Source organism: Prionailurus bengalensis, chromosome X (assembly GCF_016509475.1).
Source record: "Prionailurus bengalensis isolate Pbe53 chromosome X, Fcat_Pben_1.1_paternal_pri, whole genome shotgun sequence".
NCBI classification, from domain to species: domain Eukaryota; kingdom Metazoa; phylum Chordata; class Mammalia; order Carnivora; family Felidae; genus Prionailurus; species Prionailurus bengalensis.
This window is the reverse complement of record NC_057361.1, coordinates 127,034,162-127,045,943: the sequence shown is the minus strand read 5'-3', so window position 1 is coordinate 127,045,943 and position 11,782 is coordinate 127,034,162. Positions and strand designations below refer to the sequence as shown.

Below are 11,782 nucleotides of genomic sequence, written 5' to 3'. Positions count from 1 at the left end.
GGGGCCTGGGTGCGGTCGGGAGCGGGGCGGGACGCGGCGGGTGCTTCCGGTTTCCGGCCGCGGGGGAAGGGGCGGGGCCAGGGCTGCGGTGGGAGCGTTTGGTGACGGCGGCGGGGCGTGTGCGTCGGCCGTGGGAAGCTCGGTGAGCGTGGGCCTCCGGGCCTTCGACGAGGGGCAACGGCGGGTAGTGCGGAGGGTCCGCGGGGCGTGGGGACGACGGCCGAGCCGGGAGTGCGGGGACGGGGCTGGGGAGGGAAGTCGGGGCGGCGGCTGCAGTTGGGCTCCGGGGGCTTGAGGGCCTCCGCGGGGGTGAGGGGCGGTGGCGAAGCCCCTGGGGAGGGGCCGCCGGGGTGGGGCCTGTGGGGGGCGTGGCGGGCTAGGGCCGCGTCCCGGGGGGTCGCGCGCGTGGCGCGCGGAGGAGGGCGGGTCTCGAGCCGCGTGGGCGCTGGGGCCGACCAGGGCTGAGGAGAGGGGCTCTTCCGGTTCCCGAAAAGACCGCTTTTTCTAGAACTTTCTTTGGACGGGGCCATGAGGCGCTTAGTCGGGATCTGCGTTTGTTTTTGGCCCTGACTCCCGCCCGGTAGGAGTCGCTCTGCGGGGCTCTCTGAGGTACCTCGAGTTCTCCCACCTCGTGGGAGGCAGACGCGGCGTCGGAAGGCCATTTTTAGCCCCTGCTCGCGCCCCGGAGGGAGGCTGCAGGTTCTCTTTCGGCCCTGTTTGGGAAGGCTCAGAGGCTCGGCAGGGAAGGGTCTTCCAGTTTCCCTGGGGGGCGGGGACGCCGCGGCTCTGGGGAAAAGTGCGTTATCGAGATGCGGCCGCCCCGGAGCTGGCTGGGAAGGGAGAGGGCCCGATGGAAGTCGAGAATTTTGTCTCGTCTGCATGATCAAAATTCAGAACGCTTTCTTGGGTAGGCAGGCCTAAGGAGTGTGTCCAACTCAACCGGGAAAGGAATTCTCCAGAAGGGTGGCTTTTAATGCGCGTGCTAGGAGGCAGCAAGTACCTCCGCCCTGGCAAACGGGAGTTTGTCAGGCCTTTGGGCGCCGTTGGCCAAGTGTCCCTGCCGAGTCGTGCCCAGTTTCAGCCAGTGGTTTGGAAAACGAGTGGAATGCTGGGGTAGAGGGTCAGGAGTGGCCGCTCAGCTCTCACGACTTCTGTCCCTTTTCTGTCCTGCCAGGAAACAAACTCACATCTCACTGCTGGAAACCTTCTAGCAACAGGATGAGTCTGCAGTGGACTGCAGTCGCCACCTTCCTCTACGCAGAGGTCTTTGCTGTGCTGCTGCTCTGCATTCCCTTCATTTCTCCCAAAAGGTAAGGCCCGTGGAGCAAGCGGGCGAGCAAGAGGGTGACTGCGCCGAGCCCCATAGCTTGTGTACGGAAAGCTGGGAAGACCCCGGCATCGGGGCCACGTGGAAACAGGTAGAACCCGTGTGGGGTTGGGGTGGCAGGGGCTGTGATAACTATTGCCGGCCTTCTACACGGTTTTGCTTTGTCACGTCTTGCTGAATTCCCTCCCTGGGCACCCTGCCTTCTGGCCTTAGAATGCCCCAAAAGGAGGAAGAGCTGTCTCTAGTTATGTTTCTGGGAACGCTGCCCTCCGCCTTCCCTTGGTCCCCAAGGGTTCAGGGGATGGCAGTGTGGCATCTGGAAGACACACACCGTGGGGTCATGTTGTAGTTGATTTGGTGACTCCTGTCCTCCTCACTAGTCCCGCTGGCATTGTGTAGGAGCCTCATGAGCATTACTCAGCCAGTGAGAGGTGAAGCCATATTCTTTTTAAAGAATGGAGGGCCTGTTCGGAGTTAATTGGAGATTAATTTTTAATTGCAGGTAATATGGGAACACATTCTGATTTTAATTAGAAAATTACAAATAACGCTAATTCTTCACAGGTATTTTAAAAAACTTTTTAATTGAAAGATACGGACCGCTGATGGGATAAAAAGTATTCAACCTTGTCTAAGAAATGTTTTTGCCAAAGCCAGATCTGAGTCTCTTCACACTTCATACAGTTCAGGAGGGAGATGCAGAGACAGAGGCCCTTTTGGAGCTGCGACCTGGGCAGCTTTGTAAGATAACCAACCTGATTTCTGCAAAAAGTGGTCTGGGAAGGAAGACAGAAGAGGGTGAGGAGAAGTTGAAAATACTAACTAAATGCAGAGTCAAAACCTCATCAGTTCAGATTCAAACAAACGAAGCTTTAAAAAGAAATGCAGCAATTGGACTTTGGGACTCTGGCTCTGATAACGAGGGATTCTTGTTAATTTTCTTGAGGTCTGGCGATGGCATTGTGATTGTATTAGCCATTTCCAAAGGTGCTTTCGTGACAGAGTTACATCCTTACGTACTTATGGAAGGAAACGAAGAGGGGTCTTGGGTCTGCTTCACTATAACCTAGGGTGGTGGGAATCTAGATGAACGCACTTGGGTCACGTGGAGAAGCTGTTTGAAGAAGTGTGCGTGTGGCCAACGTTTTGAATATCACGTAGAGGAACGCAACAAAAGGTCCGGTTTTCCCTTCTCCTGCCCCTGAAACTGGTAGTATGTCGTGTGTTAATTATACCTTAGTAATCAAACAAAGGTTTTGTTTCTTTCACTAGAGATGACCAGAGTTTAAGATTGTGCTTTTTTAGAAAATTTTTATACGTGCACAGGCCCTTTTTTTTTTTTTCCTTTCCGCTCTTGAACAGATGTTCTAAATTGGAGCACTGCAGGCCACTGAGGCCGAGTCTTTTCAAGATACTCAGCCATTGGAGAAGAGTGCGGGACTGGCTCTGTTCCTGGGGCCCGAGTCCCAAGTGTGTTTGTTTCTTCAGCCTTTTTGTCTTCACAGATGGCAGAAGATTTTCAAGTCCCGCCTGGTGGAGCTGGTGGTGATGTACGGCAATACCTTCTTCGTAGTTCTCATTGTCATCCTTGTGCTGCTGGTCATCGGTGAGTGAGCCGTGGCTGAGGGCGGCCACCTGCCCAGACCCTTCGCTGTGGCATGGCCTCTGCTGCAAGGCTCCGTGCCACGGGCAACCTGCAGGTTGAGCTTCTCAGAGGAGACCACTTCGGTGCTTCTGTCTTTCTCTTGGGAAGAGGGTGCTGCTGACTGCCGGCAGGGCCTTTATTTTGACCAGCAGCCTTTATGCACTTTACGACAGCCACCTCACTTTTCTGGGGCGGCTCCTGAGGTCATTCCAGAACTGAAACCGAGAGAAGCTGGCTGGTCCTTGTTGACCTTGGTTTAAGCAGTACTGCTCTTGAGTCACACAGACAGGCTGTGAATAAGGAACTGAGCTACCAAAAGGGAGTGGGGCTGGGGAGGAAGCTAGCTGCCACGTCCTGTGGCTTGGGGGGGGACTGAGAGGTCTGGCAGTATATCCCAGATCTCTCTGGATGGGTCAGGCCAGGTCTCTCTGGGTCCTTCTGGCCGTGAAGTTCTATAAACACATTGAGGTGCACACCAGCAGGGCTTGAAGGATAAGCTGGTTCCAGAGCATGCTCGGGGATGGGGCCTGGGGCCTTGTGGTGTTAAGATGGAAGGCAGGCATCTTGTGATGTGGTGGCGGTGTGATTGTTTAGAGACCAGAGGAATCAGTATGGTTCTCATCCGGCTGTGAAACGTGCGTTTCGCTGTGGTAAGTGATCAGTACGTCCCCCTATTTGGACTTGAAAGCATTGGCTGGGCCCTGCTGCAGACAGCGGTCCCGTTTCCAGAGTGTGACCTGCTTAGACTCAAAACGCTCTTCTTTCCCTTAGTTTCTGGCAGAAATTTGGTAGTGGGTGGAAGGGCAGGGGGCCGTAGTTCAGGGGGAATGTGCAAGGCTCCACCCACTAGCTGAGCATTAGGCATTTCCTTCCTAATGTCTTGGGGCCTGAAGGGATATGTTCAGGCAGGACTTCCTCTGAACAGGCCAGGTGCGGCCTACCCTTCCCAGCAGTGTAGGGTGGGTACTAGCTGCCCTCATATGCAACCGTGCTGCTCTTGAAATACTTGGCAGGGGCCCAGGAGGTAGCTCTTTCCAATCGAGGTTCTTTCCCTGAGTGTTCTGTGAGCACGGAGTGGGTAGGGAATACCTGCGTTAGCCTTTGCGCATTAAAAAGCTGGACTGTAGGGGCGCTTGAGTGGCTCCGTCTTTTAAGCATTTGACTACTGATTTTGGCTCAGGTCACGATCTCATGCTTCATGAGTTCTAGCCCCATGTTGGGCTCTGTGTGACAGTGCTGACAGTGTGGGGCCTGCTTGGGATTCATTCTCTTTCTCCTCTCTCAAAAATAAACTTAAAAAAAAAGCTGGACTTTAGATCGGAACCGAGTGTGTGTGCTTTTGCTTTTGGGTGTAGGGTAGGGGCAAGAATGGGAGTGGCAGGGCTATGCTGGGGTGCTCCCTTAGGGCCTTGCCCCTCTGCACCAGGCTCCACGAGTGCTCTCTTTTCTAGCATCGCTGATGGGCCAGGGAGGCCCTTTGCAGAATCCAGTAGTTGGCAAAGGTGCTATTTTTTTTTGAGGTCAGGGAACTGCTTGGAAGTTGTAGAGAGACACTAGCTATGATGACTGGCTGCTTTCTACTCTAACGGTAAGAAGTGTAACATAGAGAGGTCTGTGGAGGCCTCTAAAAATATAAACGTCAGTTAGCAGGAAATCCTAGTGGAAGGTGATGGGCATAACTAGCTATAGCTTCAGCCCTGGCTGGACTCTAGCCTTATCTGGGAGGGGTCTGGGGCAGGGCTGGGGCTGGGGGTGGGCTTGATGAACTTCCAGGGTCAGCTGCCCTGGTCCAGGGGCCTGATACAGGGAGGGCAGCACTCTGTTTTATGACTTGGGCTAGTGTGGCCTAACACTCCATCCCATCTGTTCCCTGCCATTGGCTATGGTGGTCCTTAGGGCGGTGGGGTTTCTGGATGCAAATGGTGGTGTAGAAAAGTGTGTTTGTTTTAAAAGTTTATTTTGAGAGAACGCACGAGTGCGCATGGGAGAGGGGGAGGGAGAGAGAGAGAGAGAAAGAAAATCTGAGCTGTCAGCCCAGAGCCCGATGCAGGGCTTGGTCCCACGAACTGTGAGACCATGATCTGAGCCAAAATCAAGTCAGACACTTAATCTACTGAGTCACCCAGGAGCTCCAATGTGTGTTATTTAAATCACAAAATAACACATTCTTAAAAATCCAGAAGTTTAACCCAGAAAGTTGAATTCCCCCCCCCCCTTCCCCAGTATTCCATGTCTCACAGAAAACCATTGTTGGTATTTTGTTGTATGTTTCGACAGGCATTTTTCGTTCTCTTCTTCTAAGCTGTTGAACTGCCTTTTTTTAAAACATTTTTGAGAGAGAGAGAGAGCAGAGCGCGCGTGTGCACTAGTCATGAGCGGTGGAGGAGCAAGAGAGAATCCCAAGCAGGCTCTGCACTGTCAGTGCAGAGCCTGATGCAGGGCTAAATCACATGAGCTGTGAGATCATGACTTGAGCCAAAATCAAGAGTTGGATGACTGAGCCACCCAAGCGCCCCTCCACAGCATTTTTCCATGCTGACATCTTTGTTAAAACATCAAGTTTAACCCAAGTGTCTTGGGTGGCTTAGTTGGTGAAGCATCTGACTTCGGCTCAGGACGTGATCACACGGTTCGTGAGTTCGAGCTGCACATTGGGCTCTGTGCTGACAGCTCAGAGCCTGGAGCCTGCTTCGGATTCTGTGTCTCCCTCTCTCTCTGCCCCTCCCCAGCTAGTGCTGTCTCTCTCTAAATAAACAGCAAAAATATATACGTATATTACGTACCACTTGGGATTGGATTCAGATCATAGTACATGTTATTCTGGATTGGTTGTGTGTTTTCTGTGTTGTCTTAGATATCTTTTTACAGCAATCTCATCCTTTTTAAAGATCGTGTGGTATTCTAACACATGGTTTTGCTGTAATTCTATTCTTTCTTTACAGTTGCACTTGTATCATTACACATTTATGCAAATGTTCATGTAGGATAAATTTATAGAGGTGGAATAGGTGAATCTGAGGGTATGAACATTTTTTTAAGTTTATTTAGAGAGAGATTGCAAGCGGGGGAGGGGCAGAGAGTGTGTGAGAGAGAATCCCAAGCAGGCTCTGCACTATCAGCACAGAGCCTGAGGCAGGGCTGGATCTCACAAACTGAGATCAAGAGTCAGATACCTAACTGACTGAGCCATCCAGGCACCCCCAAGGGTATGAACATTTTAAGTTTTTTTTTTTTTTTAAATTTATTTTTGGGACAGAGAGAGAGCATGAACGGGGGAGGGGCAGAGAGAGAGGGAGACACAGAATCGGAAGCAGGCTCCAGGCTCTGAGCCATCAGCCCAGAGCCCGACGCGGGGCTAGAACTCACGGACCGCAAGATCGTGACCTGGCTGAAGTCGGATGCTTAACCGACTGCGCCACCCAGGCGCCCCTAAGTTTTACGTCTTAGATTGGGCTGCTATAACAAAAATGTCATAGACTGTGTGGCTTAAACAACAGACATGTATTTTTCACAGTTCTGGAGGCTGGAAGTCCAAGATCAAGGTACTGGCAGATTTGATGTCTGGTGAGGGCCCTGTTCCTTGTTCATAAAACCTTCTCGTTTTGTCCTCACGTGGCAAAAAGGATGAGAGCGCTCGGGGGGGTCTCTTTTATAAGGGCACTAACTTCATTCATGAGGGCCCCACTTTCATGACCTAGCTCTTCTCAAAGGCTCCACGTCCTAATACCAATCCATTGGGGGTTATAGGAATGGGGGGTTATATAGGAATGGTGGTGGGGGGGGACAGGAACACACAGTTCATAACAAATAGGTATGTTGTTGTCCTGGTTGTAACTCCTGCTCAGTGTTGGAGAATGCTTGTTTCACGTTCCAGATGTAACACAAGGGTGCAATGCCAGTAAAGAGCACATTTCTTTTTTTAAAAAAAAAAATTTTTTTTTAACGTTTATTTATTTTTGAGACAGAGAGAGACAGAGCATGAATGGGGGAGGGTCAGAGAGAGAGGGAAACACAGAATCCGAAACAGGCTCCAGGCTCTGAGCTGTCAGCACAGAGCCCGACGCGGGCTCGAACTCACGGACCGCAAGATCATGACTTGAGCCGAAGTCGGACCCTTAACCGACTGAGCCACCCAGGCGCCCCAGCACATTTCTTATAATGTGAAGTCAGCTTAAAAACCAGCAGACTCGGGGCGCCTGGGTGGCTCAATTGGTTAAGCATCCACCTCTTGGTTTTAGCTCAGGTCGTGATCTCACAGTTTTGTGAGTTCCAGCTCCACATTGGATTCTGTGCTGCAGTGCTTGTGATCTCTGTCTTCCCCTCTCTCTTTCCCCCTCCCCCGCTTGTGCCCTCTCTCACTTGCACTCTCTCTCTCAAAAATAAATGTTAAAAAAATTTTTTTTTAATTGGAAAAAAAAAAAAAAACCCAAGCAGTCTCGAACCAGACATTAAGAACCAAACAATGTCCATATAGTGTTAACTTGCTCCTTTCCCATGGGTGTCTGTTAACAGACCTTTCTAGGTAGATCTTTATGTGCCAGCTTTTAAAAAGATGTCTCGGGTAAGGGAGGAAAAAGCAGTAGGTTATTCCATTTCCACAATAATAGGCAAACAGATATGAGTATATTTGTAAACTGGGGCACTCTACGTCTAACAGTGCTGCCCAGGAGCAGAGGCTATTGGCGATTCAGTAGTTATTTGCATGCCCCCTGTGCACCCAGAGCTGTGCTAGGGCCTGGATGTAGAAGAAAAGATTTCTTCCTTAGTGGAGTTTGTAGTCTGATTCAGCGGAGATGGACAATAAACCTGTAATTAGGATAATATCAGATTAGGGTGTGTGTTACAGAGGAAATAGGGTAACGTGGCTGACGGTGGCTGCTTTAGGTAAGATGACCAACGTATTATGCTTACTGGAAGTGATTACGTCATGGGATTCTTTCTCTTTACACATTTCAGGTATACAGGTTGTATTTGAATTTTTTATGAGCTTGCATTCATTTTGTAATCAGAATAAGACAGTTTTTGGTTTTTCTTTGAAGTTTTTTTTTTTTTTTTATCTTTTCTCATTCCATAGGTTGCCTTTTAGTTTTTGTCGATTGTTTCCTTTGCTGTACAGAAGCTTTGTATTTTGCTGTGGTCCCAATAGTTTACTTTTGCTTTTGTTTTATTTGTCTCAGGAGACATAACTAGAAAAATGTTGCTGTGGCTGATGTCAGAGAAATTATTGCTTGTGCTCTGTTCAAGGATTTTTATGGATTCAGGTGTCACGTTTAGGTCTTTAATGCATTTTTGAGTTTATTTTTGTGTATGGTGAAAGAAAGTGGTCCAGTTTCATTCTTTTGCATGAAGAATTGTCCAGTTTTCCCGGCACCATTTATTGAAGAGACTGTGCTTTTCCCATTGGATATACTTTTCTTCTTTGTGGAAGATTGACCATACAGCTGTGGGTTTTTTTCTTAGATTTTCTATTCTGTTTTGTTGATCTATGTGTCTATTTTTATGCCAGTACCATATGGTTTTAATTACTACTGCATTGTAATATAATTTAGAATTTGAAATTGTGATACCTCTGTTTTGTTTTTCTTTTTCAAGATTGCTTTGGCTATTCCAGGTCTTTCGTGGTTCCATACACGTTTTAGAAGTGTTCTAGTTCTGTGAAAAATGCTGTTTGTTGGTACTTTGATAGGGATTGCATGCAATCTGCCAATTGCTTTGGGTAATGTAGACATCTTAACATTTATTTTTAGGGTAATATTTATATAATAAAACCCATTACGAAATTTAGGAATGGAAAAGCTTGAGTCTTTTTTTGTAATGTTTATTTTTTTAGAGAGAGAGCACACGTGCACATACAAGCAGGGTAGGGGCAGAGAGAGAGAGGAGACACAGAATTCGAAGCAGGCTCCAAGCTTGAGCTGTCAGCACAGAACCCAACGCAGGGCTTGAACTCACGGACTGTGAGATCATGACCTGATCCGAAGTCAGATGCTCAACCGACTGAGCCCCCATGTGCCCCAAAGCCCAAGTCTTTAGCAGGCAGGTGCCCTCAGGGTCTTGACTCCTAGGACACTGGTACCTCCTCAGTGGGGGATTACCCTGGTTTATCACTGGGGCACCTGATGGCCAGTCCGACTTGAGCTAAGCAGAATTGCATGTTGGGGGCGCCATGGCCATTGCCAGCAACACTTCAGACTTGGTTAGCACCTTGATATGAGCGGGTTTGTGGTCTGTGAAGGCTGGGGCCAGGGAGCGACCTGAGAAAAACCAAAGGAGAGAATGGGTCTGAGAGCAGAGCTCTTGAGAAGGTGTCCCCCAAAGTGTGTGTAGAACAGGGGATAACTGGGGTGGCGGATGTGATGGAAGTGAGGTCACCTTGAGTCCTGCTGCCTCTCCCTGGACACCCCAATGTCAGTAGGAGTTAAATGCCCTCACGTCTCTTCTCTGCTGCAGATGCTGTGCGTGAGATCCGGAAGTATGATGATGTGACAGAGAAGGTGAACCTGCAGAATAATCCTGGGGCCATGGAACACTTCCACATGAAGCTTTTCCGTGCCCAGAGGAATCTCTATATTGCTGGCTTTTCCTTGCTGCTGTCCTTGTGAGTGAGGAGGGACAAGGGGCTAGGGGTTGGGAAGGGAGCCCTGGGCTAGCCTGTGACCTTGACTTCTTCAGTCTTTGGTCTTGAACCGGAGGCCTTGTCTGTGTTCTGGAAGCCACCAGATTTCCTCAGAGCCTCCAGCTTTCCTTCTGACCTTCAGAGGCAGTGTGGTGGTGGGAGATCAGTGACTGGAAGGTCAGAAGACTTGTGTTCTGTCTCTGCCATAACTTGCTACGTGCTCTTTTAGGGCGAAACATGCCCAGCTTGCTCTCTGCATATGGGTTGGAGTAAGTAAAGAGGCGTCGTACTCTGGGAGAGTATCTTTGGAGGCCAACTTAATTAAAGGGGCTAATTGAATAGGAGCCTTTTGGACATGGGCACCTGACCTGAGAAGAGTGGGCAGAAATGTCAGGAAGGGGCTGAGACCATGTTTATGCCCAGCGCCTTCCCCAGTGTAGATCTGTTACAGGAGAATATTGTGCTCCACAGCAGCCTGTGTGTTTCTGGTGGTTTTTGTTTTTTTGTTGTTTTGTTGGCGAGACCGAGTGCCTCAGTCAGGGCTGAGGGGGTGGCTAGTTGGGTAAGACCAAACTGATAATAAAGTACCTGTTTGAGTCTGGAGGCCAGTTTGCTGCCTTCTGCTCTTAAGATTTCCCATCAGAAAGGCCCGGCTGCCCTTGGGCGTGCTAACTGGCTGGGAGTAAACCTTGCACTCGGGCCAAGGGCTTCCAGAGGTTAGCAGGGTAGCGTGTGAATTCTTTAGCAGGGCTTTTCTGCCTCTAGTGAGCTGGATATCCTTCTTCACTGGGCATTAGAATGACTACCTGCTTGGGTTTCAGGTTTGCAAAAGAAAAGTCCCTTGTTCAGGTGAGACCTTAACCACTTCAGGTCGAAGTTGGAAGGTGGTAGGGTTGGAGCCGGAAAGGGCAGAGCTTTTCCAAGTGGTCTGTTGGATCACTGAAGGGGTCTGCAGGCTTGCTGTCTTCAAACTGGAGAGTCCAGCAGCGAGAAGGCTGGGAGGATACATACCCTGGAGTTGGAGGGTTTTGGGATGCTCCGAAAAAGAGGCGTGATCTTGTGGTTTGAGACTGAAAGGGAAGCAGGTCCTGGGAGATTGAGTCTAACTGTAGGTGAGCCCCTGGGAGGAGGAAGAGTTGACTGTGTCTGAAGAGCACACAGAGGCCTTGGGGTGTGGGGAGGGACTCCCAGGCCAGCTTACGTTTTCTGTGGAAGATAGGAAGGACAGAAAGAAAACTAAGGACCGCACCAAGAGAGCACACAGAGCTGTAAGAAAAGTGTCGTCAGGAAGGCGAAAGCCTGCAGTGAGCTGGATGGTGAAACACAGAAAGACCTGAGGCAAAGATAGTTACTTTGACCTTTTTATGTAAGGTAAGCAAAGGGTGGGCAGAAAGCCAAGGGTAAAGGAAGCCTTGGAACGAGAGAATGGAAATCCCAGGTGAGAGGCTTAACTTCTGCTCAGACTAACGGCATCCTGTCCAGAGGCTCTTTGAGGCCTTCTGCAGGTGAAATTGCTGGTCCTTGAGGAGCCACGGGGTAGGAGAGGTGCTGGGAGACTCCACACAAACACCCCAGTTTCCAGCCAAGGGAGAGGGCTGGTGAACAACTGACTAGAGTGTGCAGGCCTGACTTCGATCTCAGTTCGTGTTTTAGAAAGAGTAATAGCCTGTATGCTCTCAGAGAAGAGAGAGAGATCATTGGTGACTATGGACTCAGAGAGCATGAGTTCTGTCCGTCTCACCTGCCCTCCATCCATTTAGTGTGTCTGGACTTTCTCAGCACGGTGTTTGCCAGGCTCTCTTTGGATTCCTAGGGACCAGATGCCGAAGTGCGGTCAGGGTGCTGGCATAACAGTATGCAGTCGGGTGGGATCCTAACTCCCATGAGTAGCTGCTGCAGGGACCCGCTCCATTTGGGGACAGGCTCCACTCTCAGCCTGCTCAGCATTTCTCTGCGGAGGACACTTGGGGGCTTGTCATGGTGAGCAGGTGCTGAGAGAGATGGGAGCTGGGAGGGCTTGAACAGCAGGTAGGTTAGCTGCCACTGGGAATCCACAGCTGTCTAGATGGGTTCTCTAATAGGGCCGAGTCTAACAAGACTCGAGGTTTTTGTTTTGTTTTTGTTTTTCAACTTTTTTTTTACTCTTTATTTGTTTTTGAGAGAGAGAGACAGCTCAAGCAGGGGAGGGGCAGAG

At 50.0% G+C, this 11,782-nt stretch overlaps 1 protein-coding gene across 4 annotated transcripts in view; it reads left to right on the top strand.

The window, feature by feature from the left end:
- The first annotated feature begins 42 nt into the window (after positions 1-42).
- The window catches only part of BCAP31 (B cell receptor associated protein 31), a 30,059-nt gene continuing 18,319 nt past the window's right edge, over positions 43-11,782 (top strand). The window contains exons 1-4 of one of the 4 annotated variants that reach the window (XM_043571435.1): positions 43-142; positions 1,175-1,310; positions 2,833-2,933; positions 9,423-9,570. In XM_043571435.1, coding sequence (XP_043427370.1) covers positions 1,219-1,310; positions 2,833-2,933; positions 9,423-9,570 — 341 coding nt within the window. In that variant the 5' untranslated portion in view covers positions 43-142; positions 1,175-1,218. The other 3 variants (XM_043571433.1, XM_043571436.1, XM_043571432.1) reach the window with 3 other exon arrangements.